General features: G+C 32.0%; 1 protein-coding gene across 1 annotated transcript in view; it reads left to right on the top strand.

Moving 5' to 3' along the window:
* MDGA2 (MAM domain containing glycosylphosphatidylinositol anchor 2) overlaps window positions 1-24,707 on the top strand; it is a 762,383-nt gene that overhangs the window by 708,916 nt on the left and 28,760 nt on the right. The window contains exons 11-12 of the mRNA XM_045567836.1: window positions 18,990-19,167; window positions 23,330-23,350. Coding sequence (XP_045423792.1) covers window positions 18,990-19,167; window positions 23,330-23,350 — 199 coding nt within the window. The remainder of the gene's footprint in view (window positions 1-18,989; window positions 19,168-23,329; window positions 23,351-24,707) is intronic.

Raw genomic sequence — 24,707 nt, forward strand, 5'->3', positions numbered from 1 at the left:
TGCAGTCCATCTGGACCACAGTTGAAGAGAGAAGGAAAGAGATCAAGCTGGAGATATGAGGGACAAAATACTTTGAAGGGCCATATGGTATGTTCCAAAGAAGTTGAACTTTACCTTGAGAAGTGGGGAGACACTGACAGAGTCAAAACAGGGAAGTCAACTAATCACTATTGCAGTACAAAATTAATGGAGGGCAAGCACAGAGTAAAAGCCGTTGTTTTACTTCAAATGAAATAAAACAACCTAAATCAGTGATGCTGCATTGGGAATTGAAGAGAAATATATATAGCAAATCTGGAGGATTTCATGATTCAATGGAGTTTTTGGAAAGGGAGGGAGAAAAAAGGGAGGGATAGAGACAATGTTCATTACTTATGTGCTTGTCGTCTTTAGAAAATCTTGTGTCAAAACATTCAGTATTTGTCTCATTTCTATAAGAACATATGCTTGAGTATGATTGTTTACATTATAAAGAGAAACAAACTGTTATTGAGAGGGATGCTATGCACATGTTTAATGGAATATTTTCAAGGAAATATAAAATGATAACATTTAAAAAAATCTGAAAGAAGCTTTGTGTTAAATATAAAAATAACCGTAAGGTAGTAATGTATCCATGCAATTCTTTTGTTTTATGTTCTGTAGATCATAAGTTGAAATTTATCCTTCAGAGGTAACGTGTCTTAGAAAAATTATACAAAATTCATAGGTAATTTTTCATAGTTAATAAGCAGATTCTTTGCTTAAAGAAGCTGATTTTGAATATATATGTACTTATGCTGTGATACAAGTTACTGTGTGTTTGGTCCTAAATTGGAAAAAAAAAAAAAAACCTGGAAGAATTTTTAAAAAGAATAGTTTCACTTTAGAAGTAATTTGTTTCCTTTGCATTATCTCTCCTCTAATTTTGACATTATCCTTTCCTCATATTAGGAAGTGTCTTAGTATCCCACCAACATTGGGATTAAGTGCTTCTATGTATTAGATTATTATGTGTGGCATATAGATTTCCTTAAGTACTAAGTTTAACAGTTGATATCTCTGACATTTCACTTTGACACTTTTTTTTTTTTTATTGTGAAGGTACATTCTCATTCTTTCAAACACACATTTAGCCTTGTGATTATCCTTTAAATTTTTTTAGAGCAATTTTTTTGAAATCATGGATAAGTAAAAACTTTGTGTTATTTTTGAGTATGAGTTTCATCATGGAACCAATGCAACACAGACAGCTTGAAATATCAACAAAGTGTTTGAGAAGGATGTGGCTAATGAATGCATAGTATGTCAATGGTCTGAGAAGTTCTGCTCTGGTGATTTTAATCTGGAAAATAAGCTATGTGGGTGACCTGAGACCAATGTGGATAATGATGAGCTGAAAGCTGTAGTGGAAGCAAATTCATCTCAACCTATACCTGAATTAGCAGAGCAAGTTTTGACATTACTGTTCCAACAATATTGGACCGTTTGAAACAAATTGGCAAGGTAATGAAGCTGGATAGATGGGTTACACATGAATTAAATGAGCATCAGAAGAGAAATTCTCTCAAAGCTTCCCTTTCTTTGCTGTCAACAACATAAAAGTGAACCATTTATACACCATATTGTTACATGTGATGAAAATGGATGATTTTTGACAATCACAAGTGTTCGGCACAATGGTTGGATAAAGATGAAGTGCTGAAACACAGTCCAAAACTGAATATTCATCAAAAAAAAGCTAATGATGTCTGTTTGGTGATCCAGTGCTGGTATCGTCCACTACAGCTTCATGAAACCTGGTCAATTATAGCAGATGTCTATGGCAACCAATTGGATGAAATAATGAGGTTGCTTGAAATTAAGCAGCCAAGATTGGTCAATAAAGACAGGCCAATCCTCTTGTAAGACCACATGCTGTACAAACAATGCTGCTTAAACTACAGAGGCTGGACTTGAAAATTCTGTCATTCACTGTGTTCACCAGACCTTGCACAGACTGACTACTTCTTTCAGGCTTTGGGCCACTTCTTGCAAGGAAAAATATTTGATTCTCAAGAGCTGTGAAAAACACCTTTTGTGATTTTATAGCCACTGGCTCTTCAGGCTTCTTTGCTGTTAAGCTACTGTTAAGATGGCAAACTGTGTCGCTAGTTCAGGCACATACTTTGATTAATTGCACTGCTTCTTATTGAGATATAATAAACTAAACTTTTGATTCAGAATCAAACATTTCATATTTAATGACCTAAATATAGATATAAAATGATCTTTACAATATCAGTTGTATTTCAGAGGGAGCATGTTAGAGCGTGCACCAGCTAGCTCTTAAATCTTCCATTTGAAGGAGCATGTATCACTCTTACTCATATTTTCTGCACCAAAGTAAGCCCAATGACTTGATCTGAGGTCAACAGGGCATGCAAGTGCCATACTCCAAGTACCTGCAAGAAGTGAAAGAACCAGACACTTGTAAGAAGCTCAAATTACTAACAAGTTCTGTCTTTCTGGTCAGTAATATTTGACTGAATATGTTGATATTACCATTTGCTTTTCTGCTGAAAATATAACCTCAGAAAGATCTACTTTTTCATTTTACTTCTAGAATACTAAAAGAATAATGGCAAAGATTTAATTATGAAGTTGTACCATTTATTTTAAATAATGAAAGCATTTATAAATAACTCAAAGAGGCTCAGTAAACATTTCATGAGTGAATAAATGAATTAATGAATAAATTATTAAATACATACACTTGTCTAGATATGATCTATTTTAAAAAAACTGTACAATATGACACATACTCCTGTAAATAATTCACAAAAGCCATAATGTTATTTGATTCTTCTTTTGTAATTGGATGTTATATACCATTATATGCACATGGGATAAGAAGTGAACCAGACAGAAAAAGTCCATGATCTCATAGAGCTTATGATATGGTAGAGAGTAGAAAAAAATGATACAGAATAATATCAGAAAGCAATTAATGCTATACAATAAATAAAATAGACATAAAGGAAAAACTGGTATCATTGAAATTCATTCTTTATTCAAAATGATTGAAAAATTGAGAAGGGAATAGAAGGCTGGTCTTTACTTTTCCCACACATTCATCATTTCGAGACAATTTTCAAACCATATTGTTGGGAAGTGGGCATCCTGCCTTGCTCCAGTTCTGAGTAAAAATGCTTTCAACTTTTCCCTATTCAATGTGATGCTAGCTGTAGGTTTGTCATATATGGCTTTTATAATTTTGAGATATGTTTCATCTATGCCTATTTTGTTAAGAGTTTTTATCATAAAAGGATGCTGAATTTTGTCGAATGCTTTTTCTTCATCTATTGAGATGATCATATGATCTTTGTTTTTGTTTTGGTTTATGTGGTGAATCACATTTATGGATTTACCTATGTTGAACCATCCTTGCATCCGTGGGAAGAAGCCCACTTGGTTGTGGTGGATTATTTTTTTAATGTGTAGCTGAATTCAGTTTGCTAGTTTTTATTGAGGATTTTTTCATCTATATTCATAAAAGATATTGGTCTATAGTTTTCTTTTGTTGTTGTTGTTGTGTCCTTTCTTGACTTTGCTATCAAGGTGATACAAACTTCATAGAATGAATTAGGGAAGATTCCTTCTTTCTCAATATTGTGAAATAATTTCTGCAGTATGTATACCAATTCTTTGTAGATCTGATAAAATTCAGCTGTGGAACCATCTATTCCAGGACTTTTTTATTGGAAGATTCATTTTATTGCAGCTTCAATATTCTTGCCCATAATTATTCTGTTTAGGAGTTCTATTTCTTCCTAACTGAGCTTTGGGAGGTTGTGTGTTTCCAGGAATTTGTTTATTTCTTTATCATTATCAAGTTTATGCACATAGAGATTTTTATAGTATTCACAGATGATATTTTGTATTTCTGTATTCTCAGTTGTAATATCTCCTTTTTCATTTCTGATTGAGCTTACTTGGGGCCTTTCCTTTCTATTTATGGTTAATCTAGTGACAGGCCTATCAATTTCATATATCTTTTCAAAGAACCAACTCTGTTTCATTAAGCTTCTGTATTTTTTGTTGTTGTTGTTGTTGTTGTTTGTTTTCGATTTCATTTAGTTCCACCCTGACCTTAGCTATTTCTTTTCTTCTGCTGGGTTTGGGATTAGTTTGCCCTTCCTTTACTAGTTCCTTGAGACAATTCTTTAGATTGTTGATTTGTGATCTTTCTGTCTTTTTGCTGTAGACATTTAAGGCTATGAATTTTCCCCTTAGGACTCCTTTTTCTGAATGCCACAGATTCTGGTAACTTGTGTCCCCTTCATCATTCAGTTTGAGGAATCTTTTAATTTCCACCTTAATTTCCTCCTCAACCCAATAATCATTCAGCAGTAGGTTGTTTAATTTCCATGACTTTGTATAATTCAAGATGGATAATAGACTTAAATAAGACATGAAATCATAAGAATTATAGAAGAAAATGTTGGAAAAACTCTTCTAGATATTGGCCTAGGCAAAGAATTTGTAAAGAAGACCCCAAAGACAATCACAGCAACAACAAAAATAAATAAATGGGACTTGACTAAATTAAAAAGCTTCTACACAGCCAAGGAAACAATTGTTCAACGATATGTGGAGCAAATAGACAACCTACAGAAAGGGAGAAAATATTTGCATGCTATACATCTAATAAACAGCTATTAACCAGAATCTACAAAAAACTCAAGCAAATCAGCAAGAAAAAAATCAAACAACTCCATTAAAAAGTGGGCAAATACATGAATAGAAGATTTTCAAAAGAAGATAGACTAATTTCCAATAAACAGATGAAAAAATGCTCAATGTCGCTAATCATCACAGAAATGAAAATCAAAACCACAATGAGATATCACCTAACCCCTGTTAGAATGGCTTTTATCAAAAAGTTTCAAAACAATAAATACTGGTGTGGATGTGGAAATAAAGAAACACTTATACACTGTTGGTAGGACTGCCAACTAGAGCAACCTCTATGGAAAATAGTATGGATATTACTCAAAGAACTGAAAGTAGACCTACCATTTGATCCAGCAATCCCACTACTAGGTATTTACCCAAAAGAAAAAAAGTAATTTTATCAAAAAGACACTTTCACTTGAATGTTTGTTGCAGCACAATTTACCATTGCAAAGATGTGGAATCAACTCAAGTGCCCATCAATTCATGAGTGGATTAATAAAATGTGGCATATGTATACCATGGAGTACTACTCAGCCATAAAAAATGAATTAATACCTTTTGCAACAATCTGGATGGAACTTGAGTATCGCAAGAATGGACAAGTGAAGTATCACAAGAATGGACAAACAACTACCACACATACTCACTATTAAATTGGAACTAATTGATCAGCAATCATGTGCACAGATGGGAGTAAAACTCAACAGAAATCATGCAGGTGGGAGTGGGGAGGAGAGATGGATGAAATCATATGTAATGGGTACAATGTACACTATCTAGGGGATGGACACACTTATAACTTTGAGTCAAGCAGTGCAAAATCAATTCATGTAACCAAAACATTTGTACCTCCATAATATTCTGAAATAATAAATGAATGAATGAATAAATGAAACTGCCAAACTATTTTCCAGAGTGCTTTTACTACTTACACTCCCGCCAGAAATGTATGAGTGAACCAATTTCTTTACATGGTTGTCAGTATTTGATGTTATCACTATTTTCATTTCAGCCAATCTGATAAATATGTACTTTTATCTTACTCAGTTTTAATTTATATTTCTCTAATGGCAATGATATTGAACATTTTTTCATAGGTTTATTTGCCATGTGTACATCTTCTTCAGAGAAATGTCTGTGCATATCTTTTTCACTTTTTAAAAATATGAGGTATATTTAATTCTAGAAATATTTGTCATAATTTCAAGTATTGACTGTTTAACTTTATTATCTTTTATCTAGTATATGGATATTAATTTTTGTTTCCTCAGAGGGAAAATCTTCAGTAATTTTTTATTCCATAGTAATTTATCAGAACCTGCTGAAGAATGATTTTTTTTTTTACTGTTAAGCATAGTCTCTTGGGTGGTTTTCAATGTTGTTGGTTTGTTTTAACAAATGGAAGTGATAGACACATGGTCAAGGGGATATGTCAGTCATACACGCAAATTCTTTCCTGGGGCAATAGGAAATACTCTGTCATTTAATGATTTATATAACAGTTATGACTACAAACTCAGCACAACCAGAGCACACATCCACTGGAGTCTCTAAATAAAATTCCAAAGTAGAATCTGAATTCATTTAAACTTTCAGGTCTTACAAAGTCAAAATCTAAAAGCTTCTGTACAGCAAAGGAAACAATTAACAAAATAGATAGTAGCCCATGGTTTAGGAGAAATATAATGGATTAAATTATGAAAATATGGATACAATTTAAAATTAGTTATTCAGCTACCTCATTGAGTTGTTTGGGGTTAAATTAACTAATAATTGAAATGCTTAGAACAGATCCTAAAACATAGTAATCACTCAATAAATATTAACTATATTTAAAATATTCTCATGTAATGCTTCTAATATATTTTAAACTGTCACATTGGGAATGTAAAATTAAGTCACATAAAAATATGTACTAAATATCAAAGAGTATATAAAATGCTAGTCTTTGTTTTCAACCTCTTCACTTAACTTTTTAGCTATTGCAAAAACATTAATTTTTCTTCAGGATACTAAAGACCTACCTATGTTCTATTCTAATATTTATGTTAATTTTTCTGAAACTATAATACATTTTTAACTTTGTCCTTAATATATTTAGGAAATTTTATACTTTACTTTTCTTCTACTTCTTCTATTTCTACATATTCTGTTTCTTCTATCTCTTCTATTGCTATGATCACTGAATAAGAATATTTCCTTTTGTTGTCACTAAAGACTCACCTATCAATAATAACATTGAATATAAATGGACTAAACTATCCAATCAAAAGACATAGAGTAGCTGAACGGATAAAAAAATAAGAGCCATCTATATGTTGTCTATAAAAAACACACTTCAACTCTAAAGGCACATGTAGACTGAAAGTAAAGGGGTGGTAAAAAATATTCCATGCAAATGGAAACCAAAAAAGAGTAGGAGTAGCTATACTTCTATTAGATAAAACAGACTTCAAGGCCAAACTGTAAAAAAGAGGCAAGAGGGTCATTATATGATGATAAGGGGCTCAATTCTGCAAGAGAATATAAAGAGTCTAACTATATGTGCACCCAACACTGGAGCAGTCAAATATATGAAGCAAATATTATCAGAGCTAAAGAGAGAAAAACTAATATAATAATCAATGGAGACCTCAACACTCCACTCTCAGAATTGGACAGATCATCCATACAGAAAATCTATAAGAAAACATTGGACTTAATCTTCAGACTTAATATAGACCTACTAGATATTTACAGAATGTTCTTCCAACAGTTGCAGAATACACATTGTTCTCCTCATCTCATGGATCATTCTCAAAGACAGAGCATATGATAGGCCACAAAATAAGTCTTAAAAAATTCAAAAAAACTGAAGTCATACCAAGTATTTTCTTTGACCACAATAGAATAAAGCTAGAAATCAATAACTAGAGGAACACTGGAAACTATACAAACACATGGAAATTAAACAATATACTCCTGACTGACCAGTGGATCAATGAAGAGATTAAGAAGGAAATTAAAGAATTTCTCAAAACCAATAAAAACAAGAACACAACATATCAAAACCTATGGGATACAGAAAGAGCAGCAATAGGAGGAAAGTTTATAGCAACAAGTGCCTACATTAAAAAAGCAGATAAACTTCAAATAAACAACCTATTGATGCATCTCAAAGAATATTCAAATCAGGATTAGTAGAGCAAACCAAACCCAAAAGTAGTAGAAGAAAAGAAATAATAAAGATCAGAGCAGAAATAAATTGAATTGAAAAAAAAATACAAAATATCAATGAAACAACAAGTTGGGTTTTTTTAAAAAAATAAACAAAATTGACACATGTTTAGCCAGAATAACTAAGAAAAAAAGAGAGCAGACCCAAATAAATAAAATCATAGATGAAAAATGAAACATTACAACTGATACTGCAGGAATTCAAGGATCATTAGAGACTAGTATCAGCAGCTACATGCCAATAAATTGGAAAACCTAGAAGAAATGGACAAATTCCTAGACACATATACCTACCAAGATTGAACCAGGAAGAAATCCCAAAGCTGAGTAAACCAGTAACACGTAATGTGATAGAAGCAGTAATAAAAATCTCCCATCAAAGAAAATCTCAGGAGCTGTTGGCTTCACTGCTTGAACACTACCAAGCATTCAAAGAAGAATGAATATCAGCCCTACTTACATTATTAAAAAACATCAAGGAGGGGGGAACATTTCCACACTCATTCTGTGAAGCCTGTATCAGCCTGATACCAAAACCAGACAATGACACAACAAAAAAAAGAAACTATAGGCCAACATTTCTGATGAGCATACATGCAAAAATCCTCAACAAAATATTAGCAAACCAAATTCAACAACACATGAAGAGATTACCCATCATAATCAAGTGGGATTCATCCCCAGGATGCAAGGATGGTTCAACATACACAATTCAATCAATGTGAATCATGTCAATGGAACAAAGGAAAAAAAAATATGATCAATTCACTTGATGTTGAAAAAGCATTTGATAAAATTCAACATTCCTTCATGATAAAAACTCTAAAGAAACTGGATGTAGAAGGAGCTAACCTCAACAGGATAAAAGCCATATATGACAGACCCACAGCTAGTATAATACTGCACGGGGAAAAACTGAAAGCCTTTCCTCTAAGATCTGAAACAAGACAAGAATGCCCATTTTCACCACTGTTATTCAACATAGTACTGGAAATTTTAGTTTGAGCAATCAAACAAGAGAAAGAAACAAAAGGCACCTAAATTGAAAAGGAAGAAGTCAAATGACCCTGGTTTGAAGACAATATGTCCTTATAGCTCAAGAAAATTAAAGATGCCATAAAAAAACAATTAGACCTGATAAACGAATTCAGTAAAGTTGCAGAATAAAATTCAATATACAAAGATTAGTAGCATTTTTATATGCCAATAATAAATAATCTGAAGAATGAAGACAAGAAAGAAATCCCATTTACAATAGATACAAATAAAATACCTGGGAATAAACTTAACCAAAGAAATCAAAGATCTCCATAATGAAAACCATGAAACACTGATGAACGGAATTGAAGAGGACACACAAAAAAATGGAAGGATAATCCATGCTCATGCATTGGAAGAATCAATATTGTTAAAATGCCCATACTATCCAAAGCAAACTACAGATTCAATGCAATCCCCAACTAAATACAAATGTCATCCTTTACAGAAATAGAAAAATAATACTAAAATTTGTATGAAACCACAAAAGACCCAGAATGGCCAAAACCGTCATGAGCAAAAGGAACAAAACTGGAGGAATCACTTTACCTGACTTGAAATTATACTATAGAGCTATAGTAAACAAAACAGCATGGTGCTGGCATAAATGGAGACACATAGACTAGTGCAACAGACTAGGAAACAAACAAATATTAATAATTTCACACATCTGTAATGAACTTATCTTCAACAAAGGTGCCAAGAACAGTCAGTTCTTGTATGAAGGCATACAAACGTCCAACAAGAACATGAAAAAAATCTCAACATCATTAGTCATCAAAGAAATACAAATCAAAGCTACAATGACATATCATCTCACCTCAGTTAAAAAGACTTTTATCAAACAAAGACAGACAAGGAATCCTGTTGAGTATGTGGAGAAAGGAAACCCTTGTACACAATTGGAGGGAATGTAAATTAGTATGATCACTATGGTGTACAGCATGGAAGTTCCTCAAAAAATTAAAAATAGGCCAGGCGCGGTGGCTCACGCCTGTAATCCTAGCACTCTGGGAGGCCGAGGTGGGCGGATCGTTTGAGCTCAGGAATTCGAGACCAGCCTGAGCAAGAGCGAGACCCCGTCTCTACTAAAAATAGAAAGAAATTATCTGGCCAACTAAAATATATATAGCAAAAATTAGCCGGGCATGGTGGCACATGCCTGTAGTCCCAGCTACCCGGGAGGCTGAGGCAGTAGGATCGCTTGAGCCCAGGAGTTTGAGGTTGCTGTGAGCTAGGCTGATGCCACGGCACTCACTCTAGCCCAGGCAACAAAGCTAGACTCTGTCTTAAAAAAAAAAAAAAAAAAAAAATTAAAAATAGAACTACCATGTGACCGAGCAGTCCTACTGCTGGATATAATATATCCAATAGCAGGCAATTCAGTATATCAAAAAGATATCTGCACTCCCATGTTTATTGCAACACTACTCACAATAACCATGATTTGGAATCAACTTAAGTGTCTCTCAATGGATGAATAGCTAATGAAATTGTGGTACATATAAACAAGGAAATGTTATATAGTCATAAAAAAAGAATGAAATACTACCATTTGCAACAACATGGATGGAACTGGAGATAAGTGAAATAAGCCAAGCACAGAAAGACAAATCTCACATGTTCTCACTGATATTTGGAAGCTAAATATTAAAAATAATTGATCTCATGGAGACAGATGAGTAGACTGATGGTTTCTAGAGGCTCAGAATGGTAGCAGGGGTATGAGATAAAGCGGGGATGGTTAACTGGGTGCAAAAATTTAGTTAGAATGAACTATATTTGTTTGGACAGCATAATGACTATAATCAATAATAAGTTAGGGTACCCTTTAAAATAACTAAAAGAGTGGAATTAGAGTGTTCCCAACACAAAGAAATGATAAACGCCAGAGGTGATGAATATCCCAATTACCTTGATTTGATTAATTTACATAATATGCCTGTATCAAAACTCACATATACTCTATAAATACAAGTATTAGGTACCCATAATAATTAAAAATAAATTTGTTTTAAGAAAAAGGTCATGGTAGTGGAAGTGGGCAGGAGATGGTTGAGGGAGAAAAAGTGATGAATTCAGAAAGGCTTTAAGCCAGAAAAATGTTGGAAGAACTATGTAATGCAAATACACAGATTCTCCAGGCATTGTGAAGTGGAATATTTTAGTAAAAGTGAAGGAAGAGCAATAGAAGAGTCCTAGAAATTTCCTGAAAAAGGCACCTACAAACAACTTGAGTAGGGAAGATATGGGTTTGCATCCCAACATGTAGCTGAAGAAGATTGCAAAGACTTGTCTAGAAGCTATGGGTCCTGCCTGGAGGAGCCCTGGAGTAGCATAGTAGGGTAGACTGAGTCATATTTTCAAGTTAGTTCTCTGCTTCACTATAGTGCTGTCAGAATTTACCAAACCCCAGGTAAAGGGCAACTATAATGCTGTTAGACCTAAAGGACTTGTTATTTGCCTAAGAAATATGCAGACTGAGTGGAACTATTGACTAAGGACCAAAGCAGTCCCAAGAACATAAAAAAATACATGCAAGATGCTAGAACAGAAAAAGAAAGACCAGATGAAGTTGTCTGAGTCCAAGCAATAAGCGTCTCTTCCACTACTATGCCAGAATGGTTTCAAGGAAAACTACTTAACTTTAATTTAGACATAGTTGAATGAAGAAAAATAATACAAGCCTCCAACGAGGAATGGCAGAAAAAAACTAATAAATATCTGTATATTTAAAAAAAATACAGTCTTTTCTAAGGGTATTAATATCATGAGTAAAATATGATAAACAAAATAGTTTTATGATGTGAAAAGTAGCTTTTATTCAGAAGAGTTAGCACTGAATTTGAAGAAGATAATATTTAGGTTTCTGTTAATGAAAGAAGCAAAAGTATGTAATTGGTTGGATACATGTATGCTCTTATTAGTTAGTAGAAAATAGAAATATGGTGCATTTAACACCATGTTATTTATTATCTCCTTACACTGAAAATATTTTATTTAAACAATAGTGCTTCTTAAAATCGATGTCATCTTTTATTTGGGACTATCAGGCAATTTGATTTTAATCCATAAAAATATCAATTTATCAAGTTCATATTCCATGGAATAATCATAAGAATATATGATTTAGGGTCTGTAACATCTGCAGATTTTATGTCAGCTATTATTTTTACTAGCAATGTAGCTGGTCAACAAGAATAGCAGTTTCCTATAAAATAGGTATATCAATATTTCTCTTACAGAGTTACATCAAAATAAATGAAACAAATACATGTATATGCCTCGTATTCAGTTGATGTATTTGCTCTTCCTTTTAGTTTCTCACTTAGTACTTTTCAATGGAGCTCATTATAATGCTGAAAAAGGCTGCCAGTCAAAAAAAAAAGGAAAATTTGGCTGCTGGTTTTTTCCCTTCACATTTCAGAGTCTGTTGCAGCCTTCTGCTTAAAGAAGTTAATTTTGTTCCTTTTAAAATTAAGAGAAAAAAATTAATATGGTTTTTCCTCCTGAGATCATCTCAGCAATAGCCTTTTAATTATCATCTGTGGTAAAAATAATAAGCTACAACTTTTAATAAAAAGCTTCACTTTAGGGGACCATGTAAAAGGGAAATATCTCTTAGGAAAAGTAAAAATTAACTGGATTGTTTTAATTCACATGAAAAATATAGTTTAACACCTGCCTTCATATCTACATGCTATAGGTGTGATCTGGGACTATCATCTATAGTACAGTTTGGATCCCAGATTCTCTGAGGGTTTTGTGATTATACCTTCAATCACTGGAATAGTATTTTATTTCCTTTTGTGTGTTTGTGCAAACATTGCATTTACTTTTTTTTTATTTTAACATTCTGCACAGCTCACTGACGTACAATATAAAGTAATTGCTTATTCCTCCAACTACTGAAGTATATATTTTCATTATAGGTTTAAATTACAGACTTGGAATCAGTTATTGCTTTTTTAATATGCATATGAAGTTATGTATGTTGAAGTTTGTAATAAGTAACAATATCAGTGTATCTGCCAACTATAATTACTTGAATAGAACACTCACTATAACAACAGGATACCTCGGTCTCTCCTTTGGGGTGTTCTATTAATACGAATATTGAGTGGTATTAAAATTATTAGCATCTATAAAAGTATACCTTGATTAAACTTGTATATGTTTAGATAATAGTAAAACAAATTATTCTGTATATATTTTTGTGGGTTTAAACTGTTTTTATCTACGTTTTGAAATAACTGCACTTTTCCTTTAGTTCATACATTAAAAAATCTAAAATCTAAAGACAGTAAAAGAAATTGTCATTTACATTAAATTATTTTATAGAATTTTTAACCTCCAGAACTGATAGAAACTTCATAGTATCTAGTATTAACTATGCAGGAGTATCTATGAAAGATAATTACTTTCTGTGAAATTAAGTTTTATATTCTTGTCCCACTGTATGTAAATTCAGTGACTGTTTACAGTTGTCACTGAAACAACTTGTATTTCTTGCTGCACTCCTTGGAGTCTATTAAGAGTTAAATATACACTGTATTCTGAAATTTAATCTCATCACATGTTTATCAAGTTAATGATCAGATACTGTAGGTATAAAAAGTAATTTCTGTCTTATAATCTATATGCAAAAAAAAAAAACACCACCACAATGCTGTATCTTATAACTAAATATTTAAAAACTCTGGCGAAGACAACTAAGGGAACAATGATTCAGGGAAAGCAAAGGATAAAGTTACATTTTGGGTCTAAGCAAATTCTGGAGCTGCCACTGATGGGAGTTATCATAATACGGTTAACATAGTGCTTTTGACACAGTAAAGAGTACTAGATGCAGTTTTTTTTTTCCTCTATTTTTTTTTTTACTTCAGAATATGACGGGGGTACAAATGTTTAGGTTACATATATTGCCTTTGCCCCACCTGAGTCAGAGCTTCAAGTGTGTCCATCCCCCAGATGGTGCACACCGCACCCATTAGGTGTGAATATACCCATCCCCTCCTCCCACCTGCCCAGTACCTAATGAATGTTACTACTATATGTGCACATAAGTGTTGATCAGTTAATACCAATTTGATGGTGAGTACATGTGGTGCTTGTTTTTCCATTCTTGGTATACTTCACTTAGTAGAATGGGCTCCAGCTCTATCCAGGATAATACAAGAGGTGCTAATCACCATTGTTTTTTGTGACTGAGTAGCAGGGATGCTTCTACATACCCAAATCTATAAAGGTAATACACCACATAAATAGAATCAAAAACAAAGACCATGCGATCCTCTTAATAGATGCAGAAAACACATTCAACAAAATTCAGCACCCTTTTATGATAAGAACTCTTAACAAAATAGGCATAGATGGGACTTATCTAAAAATGATAAAAGCCATATATGACAAACCCACAGCCAACATCATACTGAATGGGGAAAAATTGAAAGCATTTCTTCTTAGAACTGGAACCAGACAAGGTTGCCCTCTATCACTGCTTCTATTCAACATAGTGCTGGAAGTCCTAGCCAGACCAATCAGACAATAGAAGAAAATCAAGGACATTCAAATGGGGGCAGAAGAGGTCAAACTATCACTCTTTGCCGATGATATGATCTTACATCTAGAAAACCCCAAAGACTCTGCCATGAGTCTACTGGAATTTATAAAAAAAATTCAGCAAAGTCTCAGGTTACAAAATCAAAGAACAGAAATCAGTAGTTTTTTTCCTTAATTTTCTGACCTGAAGATAGAAGTTAGGGAGTTAACATTTCAGAGGTATTAGAAGAAGCTGCTAGTATCAATGAAGTGGTTTAGCAAGACTGAGCTGTGCCATGCCAAATGCAGCCCCTGAAGTATCTGCATCCAAATGACTTGTGGAAGAGAGATGCTTTTTAAAAATTTATAGACTTCATTTTCATTAAAGCATAATTACTGGTGGTTGAGACTTAGAATTTTAGTTAGCAAGGTTGCCCATTGAGTCTCATGCATGCTCAAACATAAGAAGCACTAATACAGAGTATTAAAAACACCAAATATGAAATTCTGGAAACCATCAACATTTAGAACTCAGGAAAAGGAAAAGAATTCCAGAAAGAGCATAAGAAGGAGTAGCCAGAGGTCTGAGTGTAGGAAGCAGTACGTGAAAGAGAGCACTGTCTTAGAATTCAAGGGAGAAAGACTTTTAAGAAAATTCAGAAGTCCTTGTCTGTAACTCTTATTCTCTAATTCTCTCTTTAAAAAAAAAAAGAGAGAAACATTCGAGGCATATACAAAATAATATAATCATAATTTGTATATCTAACACCAATCTAAAAAAACCCAAAATCACCAAATAGAGTTGAAGTCCTTTGTTTAGTGTTTATTATTCCTTTGCATTTCTTTATACTTTGATACATACATATCTACATACTCCTCTTCAAAATGTATGGCTTAAAATTTCATTTTATAATATGCCTTCTTTAAAATTAATTTTAGCTCAATATTACTTTTGTGAAATTCATTCATGTTGATGTGTGTAGCTTAGGTTCCTTTCACATGCTATAGTTTGTATTCCATTTTATGAAGGCTACAGTTTGATTATTCTACCTTTTCTTGATGGTTGTTTAGATCATCAATATGATATTCATGGCATATTTTCTATGCCATGAATATTCCTGTTTTCAAGTATTGGAGTTTTCCTGTTCTCATTGTAACATTGTTTTTATTAACAAATTCCTCTCCAATGTATACCAATTTGCATATTCATCAATAATATATTTTTGGAAGACAATTTTTCATGGATATCTTGCATTTCTGCATGCCTTGTGTACAGAGGCACTAATTATCCTTTTATTATGCTCTATATTTTCAAGGTCATTTGCATAGCAAACATCTTTTATAGTATCTCCCTCTGGAGCAGAGGGAAGGTATGTTTAATGTCTAGTATAATAAAGATGCCTCCCTTTTGGGCAATGGCTGGGCAGGTTTGGTTACTTGTCAATTATAAAAAAGTCAGGTTTCTTAAGCTCAAGGTCCCGCAGATATGATGCACAACCAAGGCATGTGCACCATCTACCTGGGCATTTTTGTATTACCCCTGTGGGAATTTGGAGCCAAGAGGAATCAATGCTAAAGTAAAGTTTCGGATGTATGCTGTGTCATGAGTCCTTTTCTTTCACCAAGCAGTCTGCAGTCTTCTGGTAGTATCAATGATACTGCTGCGCACTAACTTGTTAGCTTGTGTGTAGAGTAAAATCTCATGTTTCCCACCCCCTACCCCTGGTTCTGACATGCAAAAAGATTCTTATTGTTTTATATCTACACCAAACCTTAATATTGTTATTTTTTTAAGGTTTTACTTATCTGATGATGGAAAATGTGGTTTTAATTTCCATTTCCTTAAAGTATTTCATCCTCCTGAGACTGATTATTCTGCATAAGATGCGAAATAAGGATCCAATTCATGATTTTTCCCCATATGTATACCCAATTAAATAGTATATCTTTTTCCCTCTTCTGTGTAGACAATTTCACATATTTACATATGGGCTTTCTGTCTCATTCCATTATTTTATTTGTCACTTATTCAGACTGTACTAATAGCACACACATTTGAGATTTTCATTTTTAGAAATGTAACAGTATATGCTATATAATTAGGACAAATTTACCTTTGGAAAACAAATATATAAATGTATGAATATATATACACCTATATACATGTATATATATAGTATGTGTAAATATGTGAATGTACATGTAGTGTACATGTCTATGTGTGTGTACATAGAAAGAGAAAGAGAGAGAAAGATTACCAGGTAAAACTCCAAGAGAAAATGGCAATCCAAAGTAATAAATGGAATCCCTGCCTAAACCTTTTTGCCCACAGCTGTTTGCCAACCCAGATAAACTTGAACTTTGATTCTTAATAGTTTGGCAGTGGTGAGGCAGACAGCAATGAAAACACAAATCCTGCCCAAAGCAAGGGACTTTCTCAACTTTAATTTGTGACACCAAAGGTTTTCACAAAGTAGAAGTGGGCCACACTGTTGATGCCCTTAGGAGCATGTCAGAAATATCTCTAAAGGTATATGTCTTTGTTCTAGGCCCCAAAGAACCCCCAGTAATAGAATTTTAAGCTACATAAGAAGCATACAGTCAAAAATAACAGAAAATACAAGAAGAAAAGCATGAAAAAGGACACCATAGATTTCAGATATGAAAATTAGTATTAGACACATATTATAGAGCAACTATACATACTATATACATAAACATAAACATATATAGAGAGGGTACATATATAATATATTTGTATATATAGTAGAATATAAGGAAATACAAAAAAAATCACAATTGTATAAATCAGTAAAATAGCCTAAAATAAAACAAAATCACAATTTATATAATAGCAAACAAATCTATGGATTACCTATTAACAAATTTAACAAATCATATGCTTGAATTTAATGAAGAAAACATTGAAACACTAGTAAAAGGTATTCAAGTTAGTCTAAAATAAATGGAGATATATGACTTATTCATAGGTGGCAAAATCAAATATATGTATATGGGAGAAGGGCAGAGACAGAGAAAGATCTCTATGTAGAGAGCCCTACAGATTTATTGTTTTATACTTTATTGTTACAGTTTTGAATAATGTTGAATATTCTTTTCTCATTTGTGATTCTTAATGAAATAATTCTAATATATAAGCACTATCAATAAAGCATCCTCTAGATTTTTGTTGTATCTTTTTTATCAGATTAATTAATCAAGTTCCTTCTGTTACTAGCTTGTTAATAGTTTTATTAAAAATAAGAGTTGGAGTTTCCCAAAATTTTCTCCCATCTAGCAGAAATATGTTCTTCCTTTGCCAGTTAACTACATTAACATACTTCCTAATGTTAAACAATTCTTGCATCTGTGCCAGATAAAACATATTGGATGAAACATGAACCTTAAAACTTGAAGAACTTGGTTTATGTATGTGTAATTTTTCTTTGTTGAACTGTCCTTAATCTTTTTGGTTTAAATTAAATAAAATTGGATGGGGAGTTATTTTTTTTTCTTGTTTTAAATCTCTTAAAGATTTTATATGAGATTAGAATTGTTTCCTGAATATTCTAATATTCTGTAAAATTGTCCTATAAAATTGTCTAAGTAATGTGTTTTTTAGTGTGTGAAATATTGTAAAACTCCTTTACACTGTGGGAGGTATCACAAAACCCAATCTTCTTTTAACTTGTTATTAATACAATCAAGTTTTTATCTTCATTACTCCATTGGTAGCATTTATTTCAAGGTCACCATCGAATCCATCTTGCCAAGTCCAACGGTAAATTCCTAGCCCTCATCTTACTTAACTTCCCAGTATCTTTCTTATGGAGGTGTCCTCTGATTATCTAGATAAAAGAGTCTCCCCAACCGATCTATCTGCCCACTATCACTCTTAATCCCTTTGTCATTTTTTATTTTTTCTTTATTGCACATATGACTGCTTGAAATCATTTTATATTGTACACTTATTTTATTGTTTATTATGTTTCTCTTTTTAACAGACTTGAAACATTTAAGGACTAAGTCTTCTTTGTTTTATATCCTAATGCCTACAACACATCTTGGCAACTGTTATATATCCAATACATATGCTTATTAACATGATAAAGAAGTTGCAGGTATTCAAGAGTCTCATATGCTATTAATATGTTAAGTAAGAAGTAGTTAAACTTACATTGCCCCAGACCTCCAGATCAGAGACACGTTTGAACTTTCTGATTCTTACTTAATATTAGATGACATATTAAATCTATTAAATCTATTTAATGAACCCCTGATAATTTGGCAATTATCTGCAAACATATGCTTGGAAACATCTGCAAAATATATTGCTTGTTATAGAAACTTGAAGTTGAATAAAATGTATTCATATAAAGTAATTTATTTTCTAATTTAATTCCATTTCAGAATTTAGTTTTCCATTTTCTTAGAACACAATGAATACTTCTGAAGAAAATACTGGGAACATTATCATATAATTGTTTTGATTTCAGGCTGGACAGCAGCGTTGGTGGGAACAGGAGATTAAAATAAATGGGAATATTCAAAAGGGAGAATTAATTACATATAACTTGACTGAGCTAATTAAACCAGAAGCTTATGAAGTTCGACTGACTCCTCTCACCAAATTTGGTGAAGGGGATTCAACAATTCGTGTAATCAAATATAGTGGTAAGTAACCTTTTATTTTAAATTATTTATTTGCATATTAAATAATATAGAATATTTAGGTTGCAACTCTGTACCAAATTTAGACACAAAGTAAAATTTAGCATATTGACTTTTTGGATCATCAGTCAGAAAACTAAAAAAAAAAAAAACAAACAAAAAATACCCAAAGAAACAAACAAAAAAACCCCAAACCTTAATCACCATAAATTGTAATATATGATTACATGTGGAGATATAGAATAATGCTTAGTTAATATTGCACCCATGTGATAATGTCCGCAACATTCCTTTATTTTGGATCCCACAAGTTGTGATGTAATATTTATTTGCATTTTATCGTTTCAAATTCTTAATGACTTTAAAATTTACGTCATTAAGAAGTTAGGAAACATGATCAAAATGCTTTTTTCTTTTATTTATTTATTTTTTAACTAATAGGCTTCACTTTTAGAGCAGTTTAAGTTTACAGAAAAGTAAGCAGAAAGTGCAGAAAGCTCCTTTTCCCCAGGTGTTTCTCCTATTCTTAACAGCTTACCTTGTTGTGGTACATTTGTTACAATTGATTAACAAATATTGATACACAATTACTAAAGTCAATAGTTTACATTAAGGCTAATTATTTGTATTGGACAGTTAGATGGATTTTGACAAATTATAATTTCTTTATCCACCATTACAGTATCACATAGAGTAGCCTCACTGCCTTAAAAATCCCCTGTGCTTTGCCTGTTTATCTCTCCCCACTCCAGATTTGGTGACCACTGATCGTTTTACTGTCTGTATAGTTTCTCCTTTTCCAGAATGTCATATTCTTGGAATCATAAAGCATGCAGCATTTTTAGACTGGCTTATTTCACCTAGCAATACACATTTAAGATATTTTCATGTCTCTTGAGCCTTGATAGCTCGTGCCTTTTTGGTTTTGAATAACATTCCACTCCATAAATGTACCACCATTTATTTATTTATCTATTGAAGGACATCTTAGTTGCTGGAATGTTGCTGTTTGTAGTGGTGGTCATTCTTGCTTCAGATTGCCAATGTTAAAAATGTCTAAATATTTGAGTATGTTTGTGATACTGTACCTTTATGAATTATATGCATGAAATATTTCTTCACCATTTAAATGTCCTTTATGAGCAAAAATAGAAACTAATATAGATCTGTGAACAAATTAAAAGTTGATCTTAAACTTTATCTAGAATTAGTTCGCAAATAGAAACAATGACAATCAGGTATGTTATTATTTTAGTGTACACTAAAGAGATTTCAACTTTTAAAAGGTGAAATTGTGTGCATTTTAGAATCATAATGTTAAATGCTAGATCCAGAATTTTCAATGTAGTTTTCAGAGTTGAATGAATCACTGGTGAAATAGTTTATATTTATTTCATTGCTTGAGTAGAATATTATTCTTTCTATCACTGATTATCAGGGCTTGAGTTAAAAAGATTATAACAGAGTATAATTTTTGTAGCTAAAGTTTTCCATTGTGTTTAGCATTAATTATATTTTTTCTACTTGAGGGAAGCAGTAAATACTGTCAAAAGTGAAAAATAAAGTGAAACTATTAAAAGCTCATTCAACTTTTATTAAAAAATTAAGATGTATAATGTAGAGTGAAGTAATCATGGACTATTAGGTAATATAAAAACATTAGACTCATTTCATATCTCTTCGTAAATGCGGTCCTTTAAAATATGAATTTTTTAATTTAGTGATATAAATATTAGAGTCAGCTCCGTAATTCTATTGGGCAGACTATTAGATAATGTCTGAGTATATTTTTCTGAAGTTTCTGGTTTCATATGTTTTATAAAATATGAATTATCTCCTTTTATCTAATGTTTATGCTTCCTTACCCTAAAAAATTATAGACTATTTGATAGGAGGGCATTAGAAAGCATCCATTTCCTTAAAACATAAAGATATTAGGACCCAGAAAGTTTCAGTGTCCTGCCAAGTTAAACAAATGTGGAATGACAAGCCCTGCCTGGAACTAGGGTTCATTCCTCCATGCCAGAGGATCTTTACTTCTTTGCTAAGTTTAGGAGATTGTTATCACTTTTCTTAAAGGAGATATAAAAAAATGATAAGCTCAGTAGTTCTTACTGAAAACTGTTGAGACAACAAACTAAAATGAAAAATAGATGTGGATGGAAAATAGATCTTACTTTTAGTTTTAGTTTTTTTAAAAATTGTTTCTGTATTCTTAAGTATACATATTAAAATCTTCAATAGTTTAAATTACTTTTATATAATACAGATTTGGGCAAATTATACTTTAATTGTACGCAGGTATTGTATTAGTCTGCTTGGGCTGCCATAACAAAATATCATAGACTGGGTAGCTTAAACAACAGATATTTAATTCTCACTGTTAGTTACAGAATCTGGGAAGTCTAAGATCAAAGAGGCAGCATGTTTGGTTTGTGGTAAGGGCTCTCTTCCTTGCTTGTAGATGGCTGCCTTCTAATTATCCTCCCAGGGCAGCGAGAGAGAACTCTCTGGTATCTCCTCCTCCTCCTCTTATAAGGACAGCAAGCTCATTGATTTAGGGCCACTCCCTTATGACCTCATTTAACCTCAGTTACCTCTCTAAAGGCCTGATCTCCAAATACAGTCACATTGGGGATTAGGCTTCATGGTGTGAATATTTGGGGGACATAATTTAATCTATAATAGGCATTTATAAGAAATTATGCATGCAAGTTCAAATGAAAAAAGAAAAAAATGGACTCACTGCAATATTTAGAATTGCAAATTTTCACAAAGTTAACTGTGCTATTTATAGTGATTTTGGTCACGAAATTATTGGAGAAGACTCAGTTAAAATTCATTCTGGTCAGAGGTTATATGTAGATATGACATTTCTTAGCATTAAATTATAATTCAAAGATGATTCTTTGAATGGTAGTACATAGAATTTTTTACAATTTTATATTAACTATGAAATAATTTTAAGTTATTTTTCAAATTAAAATATACTGAATCGTGCAAGAAAATGAAACTTATTTTTAGTCCACTTTCAGTGGAATTAGTAAATGTATAGTCTCTTTTCTGTTATTCCTTTCATTATTTGTAATGTGGCATGCAGAATCAGAAAAATAACTAAGGTAATAAGGATTGTCTTCCTTGTGTAGAAATAGAAAAAATAATTGAAAAACTTAGTTTGTTAAAATTGCTCTCAGTGCATTAAAGTAGCAATTATTATATATATGAACATGCTTTGTGTATGTGTTTTTGCCTATCATAGTTTACTAGCATTATACAAATTTAATAAAGTTGGTTAGTGGGAAATACTAAGAAAATGACAAAATAGACACAAAATTCTGCAGGGGAGACTAACTGCCTATTGTAATCTTGGAAGCACAATAATGCTTTCCTTCATTCAGAATGGACTTTTCTCTCAGAGTGATAAATGCCTAATCAATATATACAGATACCATTTTGTTTCTTAAGTGAGATATATTTTTGTTGATGTTTTAGTAAAATTTAAAGTACTCAATTCTCTTTAGGTAAAAATCGATTGGCACTTTTATTGCCACCATAATTAGTTTTCTGAAACAAATACTTATTTTGATGCACACACACAAAAATGTGTTGCTTATCTTTTGAAAACTGTGTGCATGCACGTGTATGTGTATTTTAATGTAAAGTAACACTGAAGTAGCTATTCGATTTAGGACACATATTATGACATGATGTAAAGGTTACTTTATTTTCATATTTACCATGTTATTCTCACTAGGAGTAGAAAACAGCAAAAAACAAAAGTGTAACTCTTGTCGGGTAATTGCTTTCATTGTTAAAGCATAGGTTGGCCTACTGTCAGCCTCAGTCTTGCTATCTGGGCTTTTTGTTTAATACTGGTTAAGCTATAAAAGGTCAGCAAAACCATTCCTTGAAAAATGAACAAATCCCCCATGCTATTTAGCATTGATCTTTTTGGTAGTTTGAGGCTACTATTGCTGAGCTCCAAAGTAGATTGTATTCAATCCTTTAGAACAAAATGGATTGCAGGTGTAATTCTCCATGGCCACGGTGGGAGAGAACATGAAGTTTTGGTAAGGAACTATAAGACACTGATTAGAGTTTTATTTATAAAAGGCATTCAAGCCATGCTAATATTATTTTGTTTTTGTTTTTTGCTTTCTTGTAGCTCCTGTAAATCCTCATTTAAGTAAGTATATTTTCACTTTACAAATGGCACTGTATTTCATAATTAAGAAAAATGGAACATGTATGAACATACAAAGATTATTTAGCAACTTTTCTTATTAAAACACAATAGTTTAGAATCAGTAAAATTAATATTAAATGTGAATTTTAAATTTCAAAGATATGGATATAAATATGTTATTTAACACTGATAACTTATGTTTATAAATTTTCCTAAATATGGAGCCATTTTCCCAACTTGCTTAATATTTGCTCTTTCTATAACTGTGGGATTATTTTTTGTGGGAATGCATATGATGTTTATTGTTGTTATATGTTTCTTTGATTTTCATTCTTTGAATTACTGTATTCCATTCATAAAAGACTATGATTGTTTAGAAAGTTGGTGTTTGAATGATTTAATCAATATTTTTCTTCATAGAATATTACTTCAAAGTCCAATGTATTTGGTCTGATTTAGGTTATGAATTCTGTGAGATTGTTAAATTTTTGAACTTTTGAAAAAATATTTTTATTTTGGTTGTATTAAAGTTTATGAGTACAAGATGACATTTGTATATATCTGAAAAATATTCCCATGTATGAAAACCTCTCTATCCCTGGAAGACAACTTTGAACTAAAAAATGGAATTACTGTGAAAACCCATTCTAAGATATCAATCCGTGATAGCTTTATATTTTTAATGTAAGGTTAGATTTTTGCAGGTTTATGGAATGACTGAGGGAGGTAGTTAACACATGAGGTCCATTGGGTATCAGGATTCTTATTCTTAAGTTTCAATTCTTTCTTCACAATATTGGGAAGACTTCATAGAAATAAAGCAAAACTTTGTAGATTATGTAATACAGAATATTTAAAATATCTTTATTTATTCCTGTGTAGCCCCTGAAACTGCCAAAATCATGTTGTAATTAGAAAATTATTAAAAATTCAAGATCTATTTAATTCTCAGTTCTATATCCTTGTGAAAATCCTGGACTTTATTACTTTCCTATTTTATGAGATCTTTTAATATTTAATATTACATTGACTTTTGATGAGTTTATACAGTTCTGTGCATTTTCATTATCTATCAAATATTCTTTATTCTAATACACCATTTTATGAGTAAACTTCTATGCACATATTTGTAATTATCTCATTTAAAGTGACAGGATAATCATAAAATTATTATGGTTCTGACCAGTTGTTTTGCTTTTTCCATTTTTCCAGCCAACTTTTTATAAAATCCCTCAAGTAATAGGTTTCTTTACTATAAAGACATATGTCCTCAGAATTAAAGAAGTATTGATATGGCCTATGTATCTATGTGATTTGAATTATTGTAGCAATTATAATAACATAAACATATTATGTC

Source organism: Lemur catta, chromosome 1, assembly GCF_020740605.2.
Source record: "Lemur catta isolate mLemCat1 chromosome 1, mLemCat1.pri, whole genome shotgun sequence".
In the NCBI taxonomy this organism is placed as follows: Eukaryota; Metazoa; Chordata; class Mammalia; order Primates; family Lemuridae; genus Lemur; species Lemur catta.